Source organism: Diceros bicornis, chromosome 13 (genome assembly GCF_020826845.1).
Source record: "Diceros bicornis minor isolate mBicDic1 chromosome 13, mDicBic1.mat.cur, whole genome shotgun sequence".
Lineage (NCBI taxonomy): Eukaryota > Metazoa > Chordata > Mammalia > Perissodactyla > Rhinocerotidae > Diceros > Diceros bicornis.
The window spans coordinates 15,341,766-15,364,099 of NC_080752.1; the positions used below are offsets into that span (position 1 = coordinate 15,341,766).

General features: G+C 38.7%; 1 protein-coding gene across 1 annotated transcript in view; it reads left to right on the forward strand.

Moving 5' to 3' along the window:
* SCP2 (sterol carrier protein 2) overlaps positions 1-22,334 on the forward strand; it is a 126,845-nt gene that overhangs the window by 91,084 nt on the left and 13,427 nt on the right. Inside the window, exons 12-13 of the mRNA XM_058552445.1 lie at positions 871-1,024; positions 15,152-15,254. Coding sequence (XP_058408428.1) covers positions 871-1,024; positions 15,152-15,254 — 257 coding nt within the window. The remainder of the gene's footprint in view (positions 1-870; positions 1,025-15,151; positions 15,255-22,334) is intronic.

Sequence of the window (22,334 nt, forward strand, 5' to 3'; positions counted from 1 at the left end):
GTTAAATTTCTTGAGGAGTTTGGGGTTGAGATAGGAGCGCACAGGTACTGGGAATCAGAAGTTGTGATTGGGAGTGTGGGTGGAAGAACAGATGCTGTAGGTAGACCTGTGTAGCTCTGCCTCCAGGACATGAAACCAGTCTATTCTGATAGAACATTCTTAACTCAGCTATCCTCAAATAGCTGGTCTGGTAGAAAGAAAACAAATGTAAATCAGGAGACATGGGTTCTCACCTCAACTCTGGAATTAGTTTGCTTTGTGACCATTCACAAATTCCTTAATCTTACAGTTTCTCAGTGTTTACATCATAAAGTTCTTTCCAGCTCTAAAAATCTTTGATTTTATTATCCAAGGGACAAAATGCTCTTCTTGTGAATCTAGAGCTATTCTTGTGAATAGGTCTGGAAAACAATTCATTCTTGTTGGGAACTATCTGGAGAAAACAATAGGAAAATTCTCCATACCAGCTGAATTTTTTAGGGCAAGAAAACTCCCAAATCCCAGATTCTTTTGATACATTAAAAATGGTAAAATTAGTTATTTTTATGCCATTTTGCCTGAGTCAGAGAACTGTATATTCAGTGTTTTCTCTTTCTACATGGCCAGAAAATGACAAGGTGGATAAATTTAAAGAGTGCAGGGAATTTCTTAGCCCTGAATGTTGTCTAAATACAAAGATTACTTGGGGAGAGGAGGGGACTAGCAGTAAAAACCATGAGTGCTTTTAAGAGAAGTTATTATTTAGGCAAACGTTGTCTCAGCTTAATTAAAAGTCACAAATAAATATTAGCCCTTTGCTGGCCTGAGAAAGCTGGTTGGGGCAGCTTTCTAAACCAACGGAATCTGACCGCTCTGTGTTCGATTTGTTAGGTCTGGCTCAGTGTGCTGAACTCTGCTGGCAGCTGAGAGGGGAAGCCGGAAAGAGGCAAGTTCCTGGTGCAAAGGTTGCTCTGCAGCATAATTTAGGCCTTGGAGGAGCTGTAGTTGTCACGCTTTACAGGATGGGTTTTCCTGAAGCTGCCAGGTAAGTGGCATGCTGGGTTTTGTCTGGCAATGAATCCTGACTTTTCACAGCTGATGACGTTGTAAGTGTAAAAAGTACTAATTTTGTTGTCTTGTACTCAAAGAATAAGTATCTGCTTACATTGCTTTAATAGCATGGGTTAAAACTTTAAAACTGCCCATTAGCTTTTACACTTAACCAGCCTTAGGAAAATTTTGTTCAAAAAGGAGGCAGCGTAGTCAAGGAGGCAGCGTAGTCAAAAGAGTGCTGAACTGGAAGCCCAAGCCGGCTGGGTCTTTGTCTCAGCCCTGCCAACCTGAGTAATTGTGATTTAGCAAGTCACTTTTTGGTTTCCTTTCCCACAATTTGCTTTCTCCCCATAGCCTCCGGGCTTCTGAACTTGTTTGGAGAAAGTCATCAAGTATGCTGATTGGATCTCTGCAAATTTATGTTTCTGAATCCAGCTAAGCCCTCACAGTTGCTAGGATCCTTCTTATTTGTTTCTTGCTGATTTTCTTCCTGTCCTTGTCAAATGCCTGTGCTCCTCAAATCTCTAAGTATTTTCTTTTCCAAGCCTGTCAGGATCCCTCAATTTCCTTGCTCAGCTCTCAGAGAAGTGCTCCTCCTTCCTAGAGGAAAAAAAGTCCCTCTTCTTTTCCAAGGCCCAGCTTTCCTCTTACATGCTTTTGTTTCCAACCACTTTCTGTAACTTTGTTCCAAATATTACATATACCCTCTCCCTTTTGAATCTTTCCATGTTTGCCTTTCCGTTGACTCCTTTCCCTCTGTCAGTAAACATATTCGCGTGTTCAGTATTCTAACAAATCTATTTTTCTTCTTACTTTAATTATTCTCTTTCGTGATGAGCTTTTTATATTGAGCCACCTTTGTTTTTCCATGCTGAAATACTTACAGTCTAGTTTCTGACCTCACCACTGAGGTCAGGTAAGGCCACCAATGATCTGATTATGAAATTATGATACGTCCTTGTCTTTGTTTTCTGTACTTATTCTCTTTAACCTTGGCTGCAGCTTTCAACACTGATTGGCTCCGTTTTCTCTCCTGAAATTTTTGGTAATTATTTATTCATTTATTCACACTTGAATTCCACAAAGGGTATGCGACACATTTCTTTCACAGAATCCATTATATTCTTATGTGTTGCAAGCTCTTGAGTCTCTTCTCTCACTCTTCTTTCTCTGCCTGGAATATCATTTCTGTTGTGAAAATTCTATCTTTCTTTTAAGGCCCATCTCAGGTACCATCTCCCTTTAAATATCCGCAGCACTTTGTACCTTTTTGGTCCCTATCCAATTTTGGTTCAGTTGTAGTGTATCTAGCTTGTTTTTTATTCTCTTTATTTATTTATTTATTTTAATGGAGGTAACATCAGTTTATAACATTATGTAAATTTCAGATGTACATCATTATGTTTCGATTTCTGTGTAGACTACATCATGTTCACCACCCAAAGATTAATTATCGTCTATTACCATACACATGTGCCCTTTTACTCCTTTCACCCCCTCCCCCCTTCCTTTCCCTCTGGCAACCACCAAGCTACTATCTATATCTATGTATTTGTTTGTTGTTGTTGTTTTTATCCTTCACATATGAGTGAAATCATGGGTATTTGGCTTTCTCTGTCTGACTTATTTCGCTTAGCATAATACCCTCAAGGTCCATGCATGCTGTCCTCTAGCTGTCTTTTATTCTCTTATATGAACTCCTTGAGGCCTAAGACTGACTTCTCCCCACCTCTCTGAAGATCTCTCTCATAGTTAATGTTATTGAATTGCATCAAATAAAAAGATGTTAAGATGTTGAATTTCAAGTTTTCTCCTAAATCTAATTCATTGGTTCTGTATTGTCCTCTAGAATTCCACCAGTTTGTATTTGGAGTTGAAAACTCTCAGTAAAAGCCAAACCATAAAGAGCTACTAGAGTCAGCATATTAGTGTAGCTATCTGATTTGCTCAGAATAGAAGGTTATGAATTTTGGGCAATAAATTCTATTTTAAACATGGAATTCTCATAGTTTTATTTTCAGGAGACTAAATAATTAAGAGATAGAATTGTTCACGATAACTACAGTTGATATTTCTGGTGAGGCAGAGGTTTGAAAAAATCCAGATGATGTATTAATGACTGATAAGAAATTGGCTTGAAATATTGAAGATATTATGGATAGTTTTAGTGATAGAACATGACTCACTCCAAAGGCCAAAGTTGGGAAAATAATTCTAACTTTGATGATGCAAATATAGTTTTAAAATGAGGTTGTGGTTTGGTTTTAAACAAAGTAATTGTAAGGTACCCATTGCATATGATCTGATTTGCTTAGTTTCTCCCTTAGCTGCCTTTGATGGAGCAACTGCTTCATGCTTAGGCCCCCAAGTGTGGTCCTCTGAGTATGTGGGGAAGGCAGGCATATTTTTTTCAAAATGCTGTAGAAGTCCACAGGAAGATATTATTATGAAGAAGGTAAATTTGAACTAGGATGGCTAGGATTGCCCAGCAGAAGGGTAGAGGAAGGGCATTCCAGGCCTGTACCTAGGTACAGAGATTTGAAAATACAAGGAGGTTTAGTGAGTGCTTGTGCTGTGTGGGTGTAGGGTGGATTATTTTGTGTGTGCCTGGGTAGAGGGGCAGAGTCAGTAGTGTGTAGGTGACAGGAGATGCAGCTGTAACAGTAGATTGGATGATGGTTTTGAAATGCTATGCTCAGGAGTTTGGAGCTTATTCTACAGAATATGAGTTTTAGCAAAAGATTGTGTGATTATATTGTGCTTTAGGTAGATCAGTCTGGCATTTTTTTGAGTTGAATAGTGGAGAGACCAGAGGCCAGGCATCCTTAGGAGGCAGAGCAGTAATGTGGTTAAGAAATGATTAGTGCTGCAACGGAGACCATGAAAATGAAGAGGAGTGGTCATATTTAAGAGCTATGACCACTTGCATTTAATTTACAATTAAACTTTAATTTAGACTAGTTTTGAATAAGAGTATACTTTGTATTATAACATCCTATTCATTTTATTTAAATGAGGAGCTTTTATGATAGACTGAGAATAGATTTGCATTCTGTACTCTGTTAAATGAAATCTATTTTTAAAACCCAACTTTGTTTTCTTTTGTTTTTTCCATTTTTTAATTAAGGTATAATTTACATACAGTAAAAATCACCCTTTTTAGTGTATAGTTCTGCAAGTTTTGACAAACATATACCGTCATGTAACTACCACCATAATCAAGATACAGAAGAGTTCCATCACCCCTCCAAAAATTCCTTGTTCACCTTTGTAGTCAACTCTTCCCCCTACCCTCCATCCCCTGGCAACCACTGATCTGTTTTCTGCCCTGTAGTTTTCTCTTGCCAGAATATCCTGTGAATAGAATAAAAAAGCCTTTGAGTCTGGCTTCTTTCACATAGCATAATGCATTTGAGATACATCTATGTTATTGTGTGTATCAGTATTTGTTCCATTTTATTGCTGAGTGGTGTTCCACTGTATGGATGTACCACAGTTTGTTTACCCATTCCTTGGTTGAGGCGTATTTGGATTGCTCCAGTTTTTTTTAATGGAAAATTATTTAAGTTAGCTTGAAATTTTAACTCAACAGGTGAAAACCCTAAGTGGTATAAGAAGTTAAAAGTTAGAAGTAAAAATTGTATCCATGTAATGATTATAACTGTATGCATGCTTATAAACAAGGACTAGAAAAAGCAATATGGAAAAATGAATATAGGAAAGTTGTTGGAGTGGTGGGATTGTAGGTCATTAGCTTTTTCATTTTCTAAATTTCTGTTTTAATTAGAATCCTTTCAGCCTGGTGGTGTAGCGGTTAAGTTCGCGTGTTCCGCTTCGGTGGCCCGGGGTTCACTGGTTTGGATCCTGGGCGCGGACCTTCTTACCACTCATCAGGCCATGCTGAGGCTGCGTCCCACATAGGAGAACTAGAAGGACCTACAACTAGGATATACAACTATGTACTGGGGCTTTGGAGAGAAAAAAAGAAAAAGAAGATTGGCAATAGGTGTTACCTCAGGGCCAATCTTCCTCAAAAAAAAAAAAAAAAGAATAGTACAAGGAACTCCCATATACCTTGTACTCAGATTTACCAATTGTTTACATTTTTCCCCATTTGCTTTATCATTTTTTCTCTGCATATGTTTATATATATATATGAATATTTTTTCTGAAATATTTGAGAGAAAGTTGGAGACATTAATGCTCCTTTATCCTTGAATATTTCAGTGTGTATTTCTAAAAACAAGGCCATTCTCTTACTTAACCACAGTATAGTTATCAAAGTAGGAAAATTTAACACTTATAGAATGCTATTACCTAACCAAAGAACATATTCACAGTTTGACAACTGTCCCAAAAATATCTTTATGAAAGATTCTATAAGCTTTATTTTTTCTCCTTGTCCAGGATCCAATCCAGAATCCTCAATGCATTTAGCTGTTAATGTCTCTTTAGTTTCCTTTAATCTGAAACAGTCCCTCAGCTTTTTTTTGTATTTCTTGACCTTGACTCTTTTGAAGAGTACAAGTACATTCTTTAAGAGTGGAATGTCTCTCAATTTGCATTATCTGATGTTTCCTCATAATTAGATTCAGGTTGTACATTTTTTGCAGGAATACCACTGAAGTGATGTTGTGTCCTTCTTAGTGCATCATGTCTGGAGGCACATGATGTTGGTTGATGCTGGTTGTCCCATTGATGATGTTTAGCTTTATCATCTGGTTGAGGTGGTATCTACCATATTTTCCTCTGAAAAGTAACTGTTTTTTTCTTTGTAGTTAATAATTTGTGTGAGATGCTTTGAGATTATGTAAATACCCTGTTCGTCATCAAACTTTTACCCATTACCCATTCATTTTAGCATCCATCAAGGTTTTTTTCTAATTTCATCATTCCTTATGTTTATTAGGTGGCATTCTGCTGTAAGAGTTTCTCTTCTCTCCCATTTTTAAATATATTCATATCTATCTATATCTGTCTGTCTGTCTATTTATCTATCTATCTGTCTGTCGCTAAATATATCAGTATGAACTCATGAACTCTTATTTCATTCAATAGGTTATAATTCATTAGTATCATTCATTCATTCATTCATTTGTTTATTTATTTATTATTTATTTTTTTGCTGAGGAAGATTCACCCTGAGCTAACATCCATGCCAATCTTCCTTTATTTTTAGTATGTGGGCCACCAGCACAGCATGGCTACTAACAGAGTTGTGTTGATCTATGCCTGGGAACCAAACTCCACCGAAGCAGAGTATGCTGAACTTAACTACTAGGCCACCAGGGCTGGCCCAGTATCATTTATTTTGATACTCAAACTGTCCCTGCATTGGCCAGTGGGAGTGCCTTTTAGCTGACTCATAATGTCTGATGATTCTTTTTAGTACTTACTTTCTAGCTCAGGAAGATATTCTAGGCTCAGCCTGTACTTTCCATGTCCCAGCCCTAGGATCAGCCATTTCTCCAAGGAGCCCTGGTTCCTTTTAGTGGAGAATGGTATTTAGAAACCACAGTGTGGCTGCTAGCTAAGTGCTCATTGTTATTCTGGGCCTTCTCAGAGAACACAGTGGATACACACATACAGACACACACGTTACTTTAGTTTTATTTTAAAAGATATTTAGGGAGTACATGCCAAAATCTTACCTGATAGTATCTGTCTCCATACTAATGTAGCCACCAGTTAGTTAGCAGTTAGAATGAAGAAATTATAAAACTACTTAAATGTCATCTGTATGTGACATCTTTTTAAATTTCTTATAGACTGGAATTATCAGAAGGACAGTGTTGATCAGTGGAAAGAGTACCCCATCACTTTTCCATCACCCTATCTGGTTTGGGTATGTTACCCTAACCTTTTCCTCGGTTAGAAAAGAGTGAAAATACTTACTTAAGGGATTAGAAAACTAACAAATAAAAAATACCTACCACACATTGCAGTTGCTCAATAAACTGTTGATTTCTGATTTCCCTGTGCATTTTCTTTTCTTCTTTTCTGTTTCTGTAGTTTATGACACTAGATAATGGTTGAAAATGGTTTTATTTTTTGAATTACAAATGTCACCTAGGAATTTAGAAAAAATGAACTTTAATTTTAGTTCAGAATGGGGAACATATCCAACTCACTGAAGCCCGCAGTTTGGTTCTTTGGGCTGAGTTTCTGTCCGTGATGGGACTGTGTGCCTGCTCTGAAGTCAGCGGGAGTTACTGATTGCAAATGAGCCTTATTCCCTAGTCCTTATGTGCCCTGCCCAACCATCTCTAATTAGAACAAACTGATTACTGGTAAAATGTGAGATTTAGGGATGGAGACTTGATTAAAATATACGATTCTGTATTCTTCCTAAACACTAAGAATAACAGCAACCACTTTAAAAATTATTTAACAGCTTTATTGAGATGTAATTCGCCCATTTTAAGTGTACATTCAGTGGGTTTTAGCATATCATGGAGTTGTATAATCATCACCACAATCAATTTTAGAACATTTTTATCACCCCAAAAAGAAGCCGTGTACTGATTAGCAGTCACTCTCCAGGCCCCTCCTTGCAGGCTCTGGCAACCACTAATCTACTTTCTGTCTCTATAGATGTACCTATTCTGGACATTTCATATAAATGAAATCATACAGTATGTGGCCTTTCCTGACTGCTGCTTTCATTTAGCATAATATTTTAAAGGTTCATCATGTTACAGGAATGAATATAGTTCATTCCTTTTGATAGCTGAATAATATTCCATTATGAGGGTTTCAATTTCTCTGCATCCTCATTAACACTTGTTATTGTCTGTCTTTTTTATTTTAGCCATCCTAGTGGGTGTGAAGTGGTATCTCATGGTTTTGATTTGCATTCCCCTAATGGCTAAGGATGTTGAACGTCTTTTCATGTGCTTATTGGCCATTTGTATATCTTCTTTGGAGAAAAATCTGTTCAGATCTTTTGGCCATTTTTTAATTGGGTTATTTGTTTTCTTATTATTGAGTTGTAGTAATTCTTTAACAACCACTTTTTAAAGGCCTAGTATGTGCCAGGACCATGGTAGGGTGTTTCACATGCACTTCTTTGTTTAACCCTCATGAAAACCCCACATGGTAGGTATTATACCTTGTTTACAGATAAGGAGACTGATGATCATGGGTTAAACAACTTATCTAAAGAGGTTTTTTATTTATTTTTTTTTTTGTGAGGAGATCAGCCCTGTGCTAACATCTGCCAGTCCTCCTCTTTTTTTGCTGAAGAAGACTGGCCCTGGGCTCACATCTGTGCCCATCTTCCTCCACTTTATATGGGACACCGCCACAGCATGGCTTGCCAAGCAGTGCATCAGTGCGCGCCGCGATCCGAACCGGCGAACCCCGGGCTGCCGCAGCGGAGCGCACACACTTAACCGCTTGCGCCACTGGGCCGGCCCCAACTTATCTAAAGAGAGTCTTAAGTGGTAGCCATCAGGATTCTAACCCTCAGGCCGACCCTGTGGCTTAGCGGTTAGGTGCCCTCGCTCCACTACTGGTGGCCCCGGGGTTCAGATCCCGGGCGTGCGCCTACGCACCCCTTCTCCGACCATGCTGAGGCTGCGCCCCACATACAGCAACTAGAAGGATGTGCAACTATGACATACAACTATCTACTGGGGCTTTGGGGGGGGGAAGGAGGAGGATTGGCAATAGATGTTAGCTCAGCAAAAAAGAGGAGGATTAGCACGGATGTTAGCTCAGGGCTGATCTTCCTCACACACACACACAAAAAAAGATTCTAACCCTCGTCTGTCTGAGTTCAAAGTTCTTGTTTGGTTGGCTACTCTGTGCTTCTGATCTTTGACAGTGTTGAAGCGGTGCCTGTATTCTAGGCTTTAGAATGAAAATTTTTGGGAAGCGTAGAGGGAATTCATACAGCAAATAGTTAATCTTCAAAGTCCCTTCCAACATTTTATGTACTGGATTTATGCCAGGAAACTTGTATATAAACCAAATGAAAAAATAACAACAATTAGAATTTAGTTTCTACTAAAAGAATTTTGTATACAAAGAAATCATGAGGAACATCCTTTTGTAATATGAGTAATCTCTTTTCTGAGTTTGTTATTATATTTAGTTTCCCTAGAGCAGGACACATATCAAATAAATTATAAGGTATGAGGGATTTTCAGAAAATATTGATAAAACTTTTTTTTTGGAATTTTTAAAATTTTTATTGTGGTCACACTGGTTTTTAACATTATATAAAATTTCAGGTTTACATCATTATATTTCGACTTCTGTATAGACTGCATTGTGTTCACCACCAAAAGTCTAGTTGCCATCTGTCACCATACACCTGTGCCCCTTTAGCCCTTTCACCCTCCCCCCACCCCCTTCCCCTCTGGTAACCACCAGTCTGTTCTGCGCTTGATAAAACTTTTTTTTTTTGCTTTTTTTTTTTTTGTGAGGGAGATCAGCCCTGGGCTAACATCCATGCCAATCCTCCTCTTTTTGCTGAGGAAGACTAGCCCTGAGCTAACATCCGTGCCCATCTTCCTCCACTTTATGTGGGACGCACCAGCATGGCCTGACAAGCGGTGCGTTGGTGCGTGCCCAGGATCCAAACCCCAGGCTGCCAGCAGCTGACTGCGCGCACTTAACCGCTACGCCACGGGGCCGGCCCCATGATAAAACTTTTTATGTACAGTACTCACCCCTTATTCGTGGGGGATACGTTCCAAAACCCCCAGTGGATGCCTGAAACTGCAGATAGTACCCAGCCCTATATATACCATGTTTTTTCCTATAAATACATACTTATGATAAAGGTTAATTTGCAAATTAGGCAGAGTAAGAGATTAATAACAATAAACAGTAATAAAATACAACAATTATAACAATATACTCTAATACAAGTTACTGTAGGTCTTGCATAGCAACCTCAGCAGATGATCTTTTTTCTTTCCTTATTAAAAAGTCGAGAACTTTCACCTTTCACTTAAAGGAAGCACTTTATGGTTTCTCTTTGGCATATTTGAATTTCCAGCATCACTACTTGTGCGCTTTGGAGCCGCTAATAAGTAAAATAAGGGTTACTTGCATACAAGCACTGCAATACTGCAACAGTTAATCTGATAACCAAGATGGCTACTAAGTGACTAAGGGCAAGTAGTGTTTACAGCATGGATGTGCTGGACAAAGGGATGATTCATGTCCCAGGTGGGACGGAGTAGGCTGGTGTGAGATTTCATCACACTACTCAGAATGGTGCAGCAATTGAAAACTTACGAATTGTTTATTTTTTGAATTTTCCATTTAATATTTTCGGACAGGGGTTGACGCTGGGTAACAAACTTTGGAAAGCAAAACCGCAGATGGGGGGACTACTGTATTAACTTTTTTCTAATCCAGATGAAAAGTTGGTTAATCATTATTAGCTGATGAGCTTTTTAAAACAAGCAAGATAGAATTCTGTGACCTGTGGGTACTTGTCTGAACTCTGCCCATGAAGTATCAAGATACTTCGTACACTGACAAGTGCTACTAGTATCAGTTATTGTTTTATCATAAATGATTAAGAAGTAGCAAGCTTAGGGGCTGGCCCAGTGGCGCAGTGGTTAAGTTTGCGCGCTCTGCTTCAGTGGCCTGGGGTTCGCCGGTTTGGATCCTGGGTGCAGACCTACTCACCGCTCATCAAATCATGCTGAGGCAGCGTCCCACATAGAAGAACTAGAAGGACCTACAACTAGGATACACAACTATGTACTGTGGGCTTTGAGGAGAAAAAAGAAAAGAAAAAAAAAGAAGTAGCAAGTTTGGAGAAGGGCACAATGATAATTAAAAGCTGAAAAGCTGGACCATTAATGAAATGAAATTGGCTTGTGGAGGGCTAGTTGTGGCCACTTAATTTTAGGTCACTTATTCAGACTTTTGTCTGAGAAGATGGTGTACCATGGATAATTCAGCTCTAAATGGAACAGGAAAAAATTAGGATTTAGGTAAGGGAGAATTCAGTGTAATTTCAGTTCCATTCAGTCACTATTTACTGAATACCTGTCGTGTGCCGAGAACTGGGGATATAAAGATTATTTTTTTAAAAAGGTACGGTATCTGTTCTTGAGAAACTGGCATTTAGTAGGGTTTCACAGAAAAGGAGTTTCCTGGCCTGGATCTTGAAGCGTAAAGTGAAGTTTGCTAAGACAGGTATTCCAAACACAGGGAGCAACAATGGTAAAGCCATGGAAGTATGAAGTAGCATGCCATGCTCCAAGAACTGCACAGATTTCAGCATGGCAAAAGCTTAGGTTCCATTCCTTGTTTGTGATATTAACATGATTCCTCTAGTAGGCTCCCTTTTCAGCTTCTTAGACCTCCCATACCTCCCATACATTTCACCCTCAGTCTCAGCCGATCACTTTGCCTTATACATGGTTGAAAAAATAGAAGCCGTTAGACCCAAACTCCCTCATTTTCTATCCTGAGACCTATAGCCCTATGTAGAATTGCACCCATCTCATCCTCTTTCTTCCCTTGAGTCTCCTCCTCTTCCTATCACAGGTCACTAGATCTCATCTCATCTCCCATCCCTTTCTCAAGACTTCTCTCCTTTTCCCTGGTTCATCACCATCATCAGGCAGACATGCTCTATATGTTAATCGTAAAACAAAAATAAACTTTCCTTGAAACCGCACTCCCCTCCAGAGACAACTCCATTTCACTGTTCCCCTAGAAGTAATGTCTTAGAAGAGCCACACTGTCTCTATTTTCCTCTCCTTTTTACTCTGTAATTCACTATAATCTGACTTCTGCCTTCCATCACTTCCATATAATTGCTTTTGTCAGAGTCACCTGTACTCTCCATGTTGTCAGCTCCAGTACGTACTTGACCCTTGGCAGCATTTGACATAATTTACTCCTCCTTCCCGATTCTTTCTCCCCTCTCAGTTTCTGTGACATCTTGCTCTACTGATTTTCCTCTTGCATCACTGACTGCTGCTTCCCCTCTGTCCCAGACCTCTAAATAATGGACTTCCATAGGGTGTTGTCCTGGGCTCTTTTCTTTCTCTTTCATTCCCTCAAAGTGAGCTTATCAGGGCTCATGGATTTAAATACTTTCATTCTGCTGATGATTATGTCCATTTTATCTCTAGCCCAGACCTCTCCTCTGAGCTCCAGACTCTCGTATCCATCTGCCTTCTTGTCTCACAAACATCTCGTACTTAATGTACCTAAAACGGAACTATGATCCTCTCTACTCCACTACCTTCTTCCTTTTATCAATAAATGGCGCTACCATCCCCTCAGTTATTCAGGCCAAACACCTGAATCGTCCTTGCCCTTTTCCCTCCCCCTTAGATCTCCTTCATTCCCAGCAGTAAGGCCTATGGATTCTCTCTCTAAAATGTGTTTTGAATCCACTTCCTTCTCTCCGTCTCCACTATGCCTCCACCATAGTCCAGACCACCATCACTTCTTATCTGGACTACTCCAGCAGCCTCCTAACTAGCTCCCCACCTCTGTTCTGGCACTGCCCCCGCCCCCCAAATTCATTCTGCACACCGTTGTAAGAATTATCCCAAATCAAACTATTTCACTTCCCTGTTTAATCATTTCAGTGGCTTCCCAAATTCCGTACTTTGGCCTGTGTGTCTGGTCCCTGCCTGGTTCTCTAATTTCATATCTTGTCACTCTCCCCCCACTTATTGTGCTCTAGTGACATTGGTCTTGTTTTACTTTCTGTTAACATACCAAGCTCTTTTCTTTCTCAGGATCTTTGCAATTTTCTCTTTGAATGGCTGTCTCCTTTTCTTCCTTTCATTGGGTCTTAGCTTAAATTCATCTGCTCAGAGACATCATCCCTTGACTGCCCTACCTGAAGTATGTTCCTCTTTTTGTTTGCTTTCTAATATATACAATTATTTTGTCTGTTTACTTCTTTTTCTCCTCCACTGGAAGAATGTAAACTCAGTGAGGACAGGGACTGGGTCTGACTTGTTCACTGTCGTACTCTCAGTTCCTCCAACAATGCTGGGCATGTAGCAAGCACTTATTAAATGTCTATGAAATGATAGAAAGAAGGAAAGGGGAGGGAAAGGAGAAATGGATGGGGCAGGTGGGGAGAGAGAAAAAAGACACAGAAGGAAGGAGAGGGAGTAGAGCTAAAGAAAGGAAGAAGGAAGGGGGAAGAAGAAAGGAAAAAAGGAAGAAATCCTTACTGAGCAGCTGCTGCGTACTTGACTCCTTCAAGTGTGTTCTTCCCGTGTTGTTCCAGCCTTGGTCCCGGCCATCACCAGCATGCTTGTGGTATATCAGAGTAATTGCTTCACATCGTAAGGTGCTCTCATCTTCCTCAGACCCCTCGAGTTTCTGTCTGTATCTAACACGTGAGGCTCTGGAGCCCATAACAATCACGGCTATCATTTTTAACCATGGGCCAGGGTCTCTGCTAAGTGCCTTACACACAGGATTCCATGTAATTCTGCGAAGTCATTGACACTCTTTACCTTTTTCCCTACCTCCCCACCAGAGGTGCACAGAGGTGAAGTAGCTTGCTCAGAATCAAATAGCTGGTGAGTGGAGGAAGCCCTTGAGATTCCAAACCAGGCCTTTGTGGCTATGAAGACGGTGTTCCTTCTGCCACATGAGGCCATTTATCTATAGTTGTTCCCTAAGTATCAAACAACCAATAGGTAGATCGTTGTCAAATTCGTATCGTATATCATAGGTAAAAAATAAATCTCAAGCGGCTAGCCCCATGGCGTAGTGGTTAAGTTCAGCGCACTCCGCTTCAGTGGCCCAGGTTTGAGGGTTCGGATCCTGGGTGCAGACCTATACCACTCATCAGCCATGCTGTGGTTGTGACCCACATACAAAATAGAGGAAGATTGGCACAGATATTAGCTGAGGGCTAATCTTCCTCAAGCCAAAAAAAAAAAAAAATGAAGAAGATTGGCAACAGATATCTAGCTCAGGGCGAATCTTCCTCAGCAAAAAATAAATAAATCTCAAGTCCAACCTCTGCTTACTCCCCACTTCCTTATAACTCTGTTCTAATCACCATCATCTCTTGCCAGGACTACTGCAGTAGCCTCTTAACTGGTCTCCCTGCCCCCTTACAGTCCATTTTCCAGCTAGCAGCCAGGTTTATTTTTTAAAACATATAAATTGAATCATGCTACTCTCTAGCTTATACCCCACAGTTCTTCTCATTATACTTAAAATAAATCCCAAACTCCTAACCGTGACCTATAAAGCCCCTCATTATCTTGCCCTGTGTGTTTCTGTGACCTTAGATCCTTCTACTCCTCTGCTTTGCTCCAGCCATACTAGCTGCCTTATAGTTCTTTTAACTGCCACACTCATTTCTACCTCAAGTTCTTTATACTGGAAGAATAGAACTGGCTTCCCCACCTAAATCTTTACATGGCTGGCTCATTTACATAATTGAAGACCTAATTTAAATATCACTCTTTCAGAGAGGGCTATCTGACCAGGCTTTCTAAAGTAGAGCACCCAACATACATAAATATACTTTCTCTATATCCCCTTAACCTGCGTTATCTTCTTCATAGTAACTATATTGGTTTTTTTTTTTTTTGTGCTGAGGAAAATTCACCCTGGGTTAACATCTGTTGCCAATCTTCCTCTTTTTTTGCTTGAGGAAGGTTAGCCCTGAGCTAACATCTGTGCCAGTCTTTGTTTATCTTGTGTGTGGGACACCACCACAGCGTGGCTGATGAGTGGTATAGGTTCGCACCCAGGATCCAAACCCGAGAACTTGGGCCACTGAAGTGGAGTGTGCTGAACTTAACCACTATGCCATGGGGCTGGCCCCTGTAACTGTGTTCTTTATTTTATTTTATTTTTTCATGTTCATTTTCTCTCTCCTTCAGTAGCATATAAGCTTCATGAGGGTAGGTTCTTTGGTTTACCGTATTTTCAAGGACAATGCCTGGCACCTAGTGAGCACTCGATATTTGTTGAAAACATGGGAAGAAAAGCTTGATTGTTTTATGGGCTTAATAACAGTTTCCTTTGGGTAAGAGTCACAACGTCTCTGTTCTTAGGGTTTTTGAAAATTACTACTGTATAAATGTTGAAAAACCTAATACCTATATGACTCCATGGATTGAAATTGATTCTTTTCTTTCCCCAGTTCTTTTGGAACTCATCAAATTGAGGCTGCACCAACCAGCTCTGCAGTTGATGGATTTAAGGCAAATCTTGTCTTTAAGGAGATTGAGAAGAAGCTTGAAGAGGTAAGTAATATTTACATAAAATGCTATCAGGAGGACCCTGAGGCTAGAGGAAGCAGATATAGATTTCAGATGTTGCCATGAAGTGGCACAAGTTGAAAATTTATGTCATATTGTCAAGTATTGAGTGTGTTTTATGGCTTCCTGTAATTCTGGTAAGAGTGCATTTCAGAGACGTAGAAATCTCCAGATTTGAGTTATATAAAGAACTATAGTAAAATGCTGTTAAAATGTTAACTTCAGAGGAAAGATTAACCCTTATCACTCTCTTCTCCATCTCTCTTTGTCAAGGAGATAATAATTATAGACAAAATTCATATGTTAAAGGGATTCTAATTTATTTTGGTGCAGTTTCCTTCTGAATTATAAAGATCTTACTTAGAACCATTCAAAGGAATAATATTTAAAGAGAGCTTTTAAAGGTACCTAATATCAAAACTCCTTTTAAAAAGAAATCTTTTGTGCTTGATTTTTTTCAAAGTAGTTTTTAATTTGTTTTTTCTTGTTGTAAAAAGGATGCTAATTAGGGCCTGGCCCGGTGGCGTAGTGGTTAGATTCGTGTGTTCCACTTCAGTGGCCAGGGGTTTGCAGGTTCAAATCTTGGGTGTGGAACTACACACTGCTTATCAAGCCAAGCTGTGGCGGTGTCCCACATACAAAATAGAGGAAGATTGGCACGGATGTTAGCTTGGGGACAATCTTCCTCAAGTGAAAAGAGGAGGATTGGCAACAGATGTTAGCTCAGGGCCAATCTTCCCCACCAAAAAAAAAAAAAAGATACTATTTTTTAAAAAATTCACATGATACAGAAACATATAAAAAAGAAAAATCTCCTGAAATTCTATTACTTAGTGTTCACTAAAATGTTGACAGTGGTTGACATTCTTTCAGACATCTCTCTGTGTATATGAACATACAGTTTTACATAACTAGGATCATATAATACACGTTGAGTTTTTTAAATTATGCATATATGCAGATCTATTTTTATGTATAATAATTAGTTCTTGATAGATAGTAATCATATTAAGGCAATCTAACAGTAACTCTCCAAACAGAGAGTTATTCTCTTCAGGCAAAATTAAATATTTACTTCATTGTTTCAAACCTAAAGGCATCTTGGGATTTCATTATTGATTTTAATTTTGAGACCCAACAAGGCATAGTTATTGCCACAGTCACACAGTTCCAGGCACACATGTAGTAAGCTGATTAAAGTGGGCTGAAATAAAGAAAAGGATTCAGAACATTTAAGCTGTGTATTTCACTTGCTTTAGAGCCACAATGTGAAAGGCAAACATTGTGTATGTCTTGTAACTCCCATATTGTAGCACAAAGGACTTCTTAACATCCAAGGGGATTACACTGTGCGTGGGAAAACAGCTAATGTGACTGATTCTCTTGACAAAGGACCCTGCATTTTTAGGATTTTCATAATGATCAGCAACCTTCCTGAGGTAGAGAGGGCCAGGGTTGATAGTTCCGGGCAGGCAGGCACTGGCCCAGGAGCTGCAGACCTGTCCCACCACCATCTTGTGGGGATACACCTCTGTGGGACTACCTGTTGTTATAACCTACTTTTTTCTCTGGACAGAATGTTCTATGCTCATAAATATAAACCCTTACCATAAGTTTTAATGACCATATAGTACACGTTTGAATGTATGTATCATAATCTATTTAACTAGCCTCCTATGATGAACATCAGGTTGTATTTAAATTTTGCAAGTAAAACAGCAGTATAATAAATTTCCTTTTGCACTTATCTTTAAGTACTTTATGCTATGATCATCTTGGCAAAAAGGAGGTACTAATTTACAAACTTAACAATTCTTTTTTTTTTTTTTGTGAGGAAGATCAGCCCTGAGCTAACATCTATTGCCAATCCTCCTCCTTTTTTTTTCCCCCAAAGCCCCAGTAGATAGTTGTATGTCATAGTTGCACATCCTTCTAGTTGCTGTATGTGAGACGCAGCCTCAGCATGGCCGGAGAAGCGGTGCGTCGGTGTGTGCCTGGGATCCTAACCCGGGCTGCCAGTAGCGGAGTGCGCGCACTTAACTGCTAAGCCACGGGGCCGGCCCCCAACTTAGCAATTCTTGAGTGACTTTTTTCATCACATCTTCTCCAGTGCTATGTTGGCTGGTTTTAAAAAAAATCTTTGCCGATCTAGTAGGAAAAAAATATCTCATTATTGTTTTTTAAATTTCTTTCATTACAAGTGTCCATTAAAATGAAGTTGGACTCTATAAGAGCTCAGCTTGAAAATTTTATTTTTCATGCCACCAGTGTTTACGTGCAGAGCAACCCATAGGATAGTTGCTTCTGCCAAATTGCCCCATTTTTTTCAACTTCATTTCTGTTTAAAAAAAATCAAATAAAAATAACTAGTTTGGAGAGTATCAGGTATGGCTCTGTGTCAGTCATTGAATACCTCATTATTGGGATTAACAGAGCCATGCTGTTTTTATTTCGCAGTTGTCTTTTAGCTTTGCAAATGTGTTCCTCTTGCTCCCATTTTAATTCTTTTCTCCTCCCTCCATAACCTCACTTGCATGGACCTTGTCCCTTTATTTCTTTTCTCCTTCCCACGATTGTCAGTTTTCTAAATGTTAGCAGGACTAGAAAGTGAAAGTCTTTGAATCTTTTGTCAATTCATGCATTTTCTGCATTAGCAAAGGAAGCCTGGCAAGAGATTTTATTTCCACTTTGTCTTTGTTAGCAATACCCCAATGCCTTTCTTTGAACTCGGTCTTAATTTTTTGTTCCTATTAAGTGTACGACAGGATCTACTTCATGACCTTTTGCCTACTCAGAAAAAAGTACTTTTCTTCCTGCAAGAAGGCACTTAGAACTTTCTTAGTGTTAATGATCTCCAGTTTCGCAACAAATGTGTATTTTCTTTCCCCTTTTAACTCTCTCCTCCTTGTCCATTTCCTTACCCTCTCTCACCCCACTTCAATTGAAAAGATTTTATTGACCAAAGGATGTGATTTTATAAGAGGATCTGTTGGTTCTGAAAAGTAACAGCAAGTGCAAAATTAATCTACATCTGTCTTAAAGAGGCAGGAGGAATTTCTCTCCAAGTATGCACATAGAATTTCTAAATGTTTGCTAGTATTTTCCTGCTCTAACTTGTTGGTGTCTGCCACAGCTCTAGTCCTGAGGCACTGTGCAAGCAGATGGCATGGATGCACCTGGAAGGAGTCATTCATGGGCCGCAGGCCCCAAGGGAAGCCTGGCTCTCAGGTGGCCCAGCACACCAGCATTATTAACCCAATCTTCTAGATTGTCTCCACAGAACCTTAGGGGAGTGGAGAAGACTTTGAACTTTCTTTTAGTTCTTTTATGGTGGCAGAAACTGCTTTCAGAGGCTAAAGGTTGGAAGTATTGATGTAACCTACTTTGCAGTATGGTATGGTCAGATGGAAAGAGCATTGAATTTGAAGTTAACCAACCTGAGATTAAGTTATGGTTGTACTGCTTACTAGCCATATGTCCCTGCCCCTCAAGGAACATAAGAGTTTAGTGGGAAGATTGACATGGAAAAATTTTCCCAGAAAAAAATAACTGCTTTAACAAGAAACATGGGTGCATGTGCAAAGGGCCATCCAAGTGTCCAGTAGAGACAGAAAAGCCTTCCTAGAAGAGTTAGTATGTGAGCTGTGACTTGAATTGATGAGGTTGGGGTGGGAATGGAGAATAGGAGGAGGTGAGTGACCCAGGACACAGCATGAGCAAGGGCATGGAGGCATATATGTTCATGGAATTCAAAGTGATCATATTGTTAGAACATAAAGCCTGAGGAGGATGAAAAAGTGGCTAACGATAAGAATAGATAAATATCCTTCAGATTATGAAGAATCTTGAATGGTTTGTAAAGACAGACTTCATCCTGTAGGCTTTGGGGAGCCATTTAAGAAATTCAAACCTGAGAGTGTTAAATGGATTATGTTAGCGTTAGATGGATTATGATGGATGGATTACTTAGCAGCAGGATAGAGAATAGTCTGAAGGGTTCTTAACCCTTATGAGCTTCAGTTGTTTTTTCTGCTCAATAAGCTAATATTAATACCTGTCCAACTACTTACAGGGTTTTATGAAGATTAAAGGAATAAAAGCACTTGAAAACTTGATAGCCCCTGACAGATTATTATTGTTGTTAAGAATTTTTCCAAAAGTTAACTTAAAATGATTTGAGTGAGATCTTTTAAGGGAAGCCAAAATAAGATAATTTCTCTTTCAATTTATTTATTTATTATTATTATTATTATTATTATTATTTTGAGGAAGATTAGCCCTGAGCTAACATCTGTTGCCAATCCTCCTCTTTTTGCTGAGAAAGATTGTCCCTGGGCCTAACATCCGTGCCCATCTTCCTCTACTTTATATGGGACGCTGCCACAGCATGGCTTGATAAGCGATGTATCAGTCTGCACCCAGGATCCAAACCCATGAACCCCGGGCTGCCAAAGCGGAGCGTGCAAACTTAACCACTATGCCACCAGGCTGGCCCTCTCTTTCACTTTGAAAATCTGACAATCATTTTGGTTTCTTGATTTAACTAGAAGATATAGGTAGTTGATTTGAGGACACCCACATGTAAAAAATGCCTCCATTACTGTTGAGATAGGTAGTCCTAGACTAAATATTTTTAGAATAGTTTCTTTGGAGTCCTAAGACCCATGGTTGATTCTAGATAAGTTCAGGTATGTTATCTATGTATAAGAAAAAGATTGAGAGACCCACTAGGATGACTAAAATAAAAAAGACAAACAAAAGTGTTGGTGAGGATGTGGAGAAATTGGAACCTTCATTCATTGCTGCTAGGATTGTAACATGGTGCAGCCACTTTAGAAAACAGTTTGGTAGTTCCTCAAAAAGTTAAACATCACCTTATGACCCAGCAATTTCACTTCTAAATATATGCCTAAGAGAAATTAGAGCCTATGTCCATATAAAAATTTGTACACAGATGTCTATAGCAGTATTATTCATAATAGCTAAAACGGGGAAACAACCATCAACTTATATATGGTTAAACAAAAAGTGCTACATCCATACAGTAGAATATTATTTGGCCATAAAAAGGAATGAATTACTGATACATGCTTCAACATGGATGAACCTTAAAAACACTATGCTAAGGGAAAGAAGCCAGTCACAAAAGACCACATATTTTACGATTCCATTTATATGGAATGTCCAGAATAAGCAAATCCACAGAGACAGAAAGTAGATTAATGGTTGCCAGAGACTAGCAGGAGGGGAGGATGGGGGGTGACTGCTAATGGGTATGGATCTTTTTGGGATGATGAGAATGTTCTAAAATTAGATAGTGGTGTTGGTTGCATAACTCTGAATATACTAAAATACCACTGAATTATACACTTTAAAAGGATAAATTTTATGGTATGTAAATATCTCAATAAAACTGTTGTAAGACAAAGAAAACACAACAAAAAGGAAGAAAGAACTTAGGCCAGGCTCTCTGCATACATAGAAACAGAGGTTAGTATCTGATGGCAGTTTATGCAAGCTCCTCAGGGATAATAATTATTTGGGTATTTCAGGTACTTATCACAGTGCCTGAACATAGTAAACACTTAAATCTTTGCTAAACAATGAATATTATGATACCAAAAGGAAGAATCTTGGATATAAGTTATTGCGGGCTGTCAGGCTGAAATAAAGAAGGTGGGAGATAAAAACTATTAGAAATTATAAGAGAACTTAAAAGGTAGCCAGTTCCAAAATAAATATACAAAGATTAATATATTTTCTATATATTTGCAATAACCCAGTCATAAAATATAATGAAAAAATATATTGTTAACAAGAGCAATATAAGTATAAAATACCTAAGAATAAACTTGGCAAGAAATGTACAAAAGCCTATGTGGGAAGAAAATGACAGAATATTGCGAAGGGACATCAAAGAAAACTTGAAGATATACCATATTCATGGAAAGGGGAACTTAATATTGTAAAGATATTACTTCTCCCCCAAACAGATCCACATATTGTATGTAAACCCATCTAAATCCAAGAGCATTTTTGGGGGAAGAACTAACTAAATGATTGTATTGTGCATGTAGAGGGAAAAAATGTCTAAAACAAATCTAAGAATAGCCAAGAATATTTGAAAGAGAGGAATTATGATGGAGATTTACTGTACCAAAGAGTAACTTACATTACAAAGTTATAATATTGGCACAGGAGTAGCAGATAGATCATTGAGTAAAATAACAACAACAAAGAAATGGTAGCATTTATTGAGCAATTACTCTGTGCTTTGTGGGTATTTAAATACCATACAACTCTATGAGGGTAGCTACTGTTATTGTCTGCATTTCACAGATAAGAAAACTGAGATTCAGAGAGGTTTAGTAACTTGCTCTGGGTTATATAAATACGTGGCAGAGCAGGAATTCAAACCTATGCTGATTGCAGATTCAGTGTTATTAATTAGCAAAGTTTAATTCTAGGAATTTAACCTTAAATAAATGAGGCTACGTAGAAATATTTAGATGTAAGAATCTTATTATTCACAGCATTGTTATAAGACCCAAAAGTTAGAACTAACCTAAATATCAAGCAATAGAGTATTGGTTAAATAAAGTCTAGTATACTTCTACAATTAAAGACTATATGTGGTCATTTAAAATTATGTAGAAAAATATTTGATGACACAGTAATGAGAATAATTATATCAAACAGAAAAGTGGATTACAAAACAGTGTATACAGTATGATCCCATTTAAAAAATATATGCAAAGAAAAAAGATGGAGGGGATTTATATCAAAATATTATTTTCTCTGAGTGGTGAAATTATGAATGATTTAGTTTCTTCTTTTTGCTTATCGATATTTTCTGTTTTTCCCACAGTAAAATGTGTTTCTTCTCTAAAGAAAAATAATTGCAATAAAATTATTGTGTTGTTTTTGGTTTACGGTTTTTGAAAAGGTGTGTGAGTTTCTTGTCATCCTTTCATTATTCACGCTGCCAGCCGGCTTAGCTTAGCTCCCCCTCTGTGCTCCTGTAGTCTCCCGTGCTTCCCTTTTTCCCAGTGTATTGTCATAGTG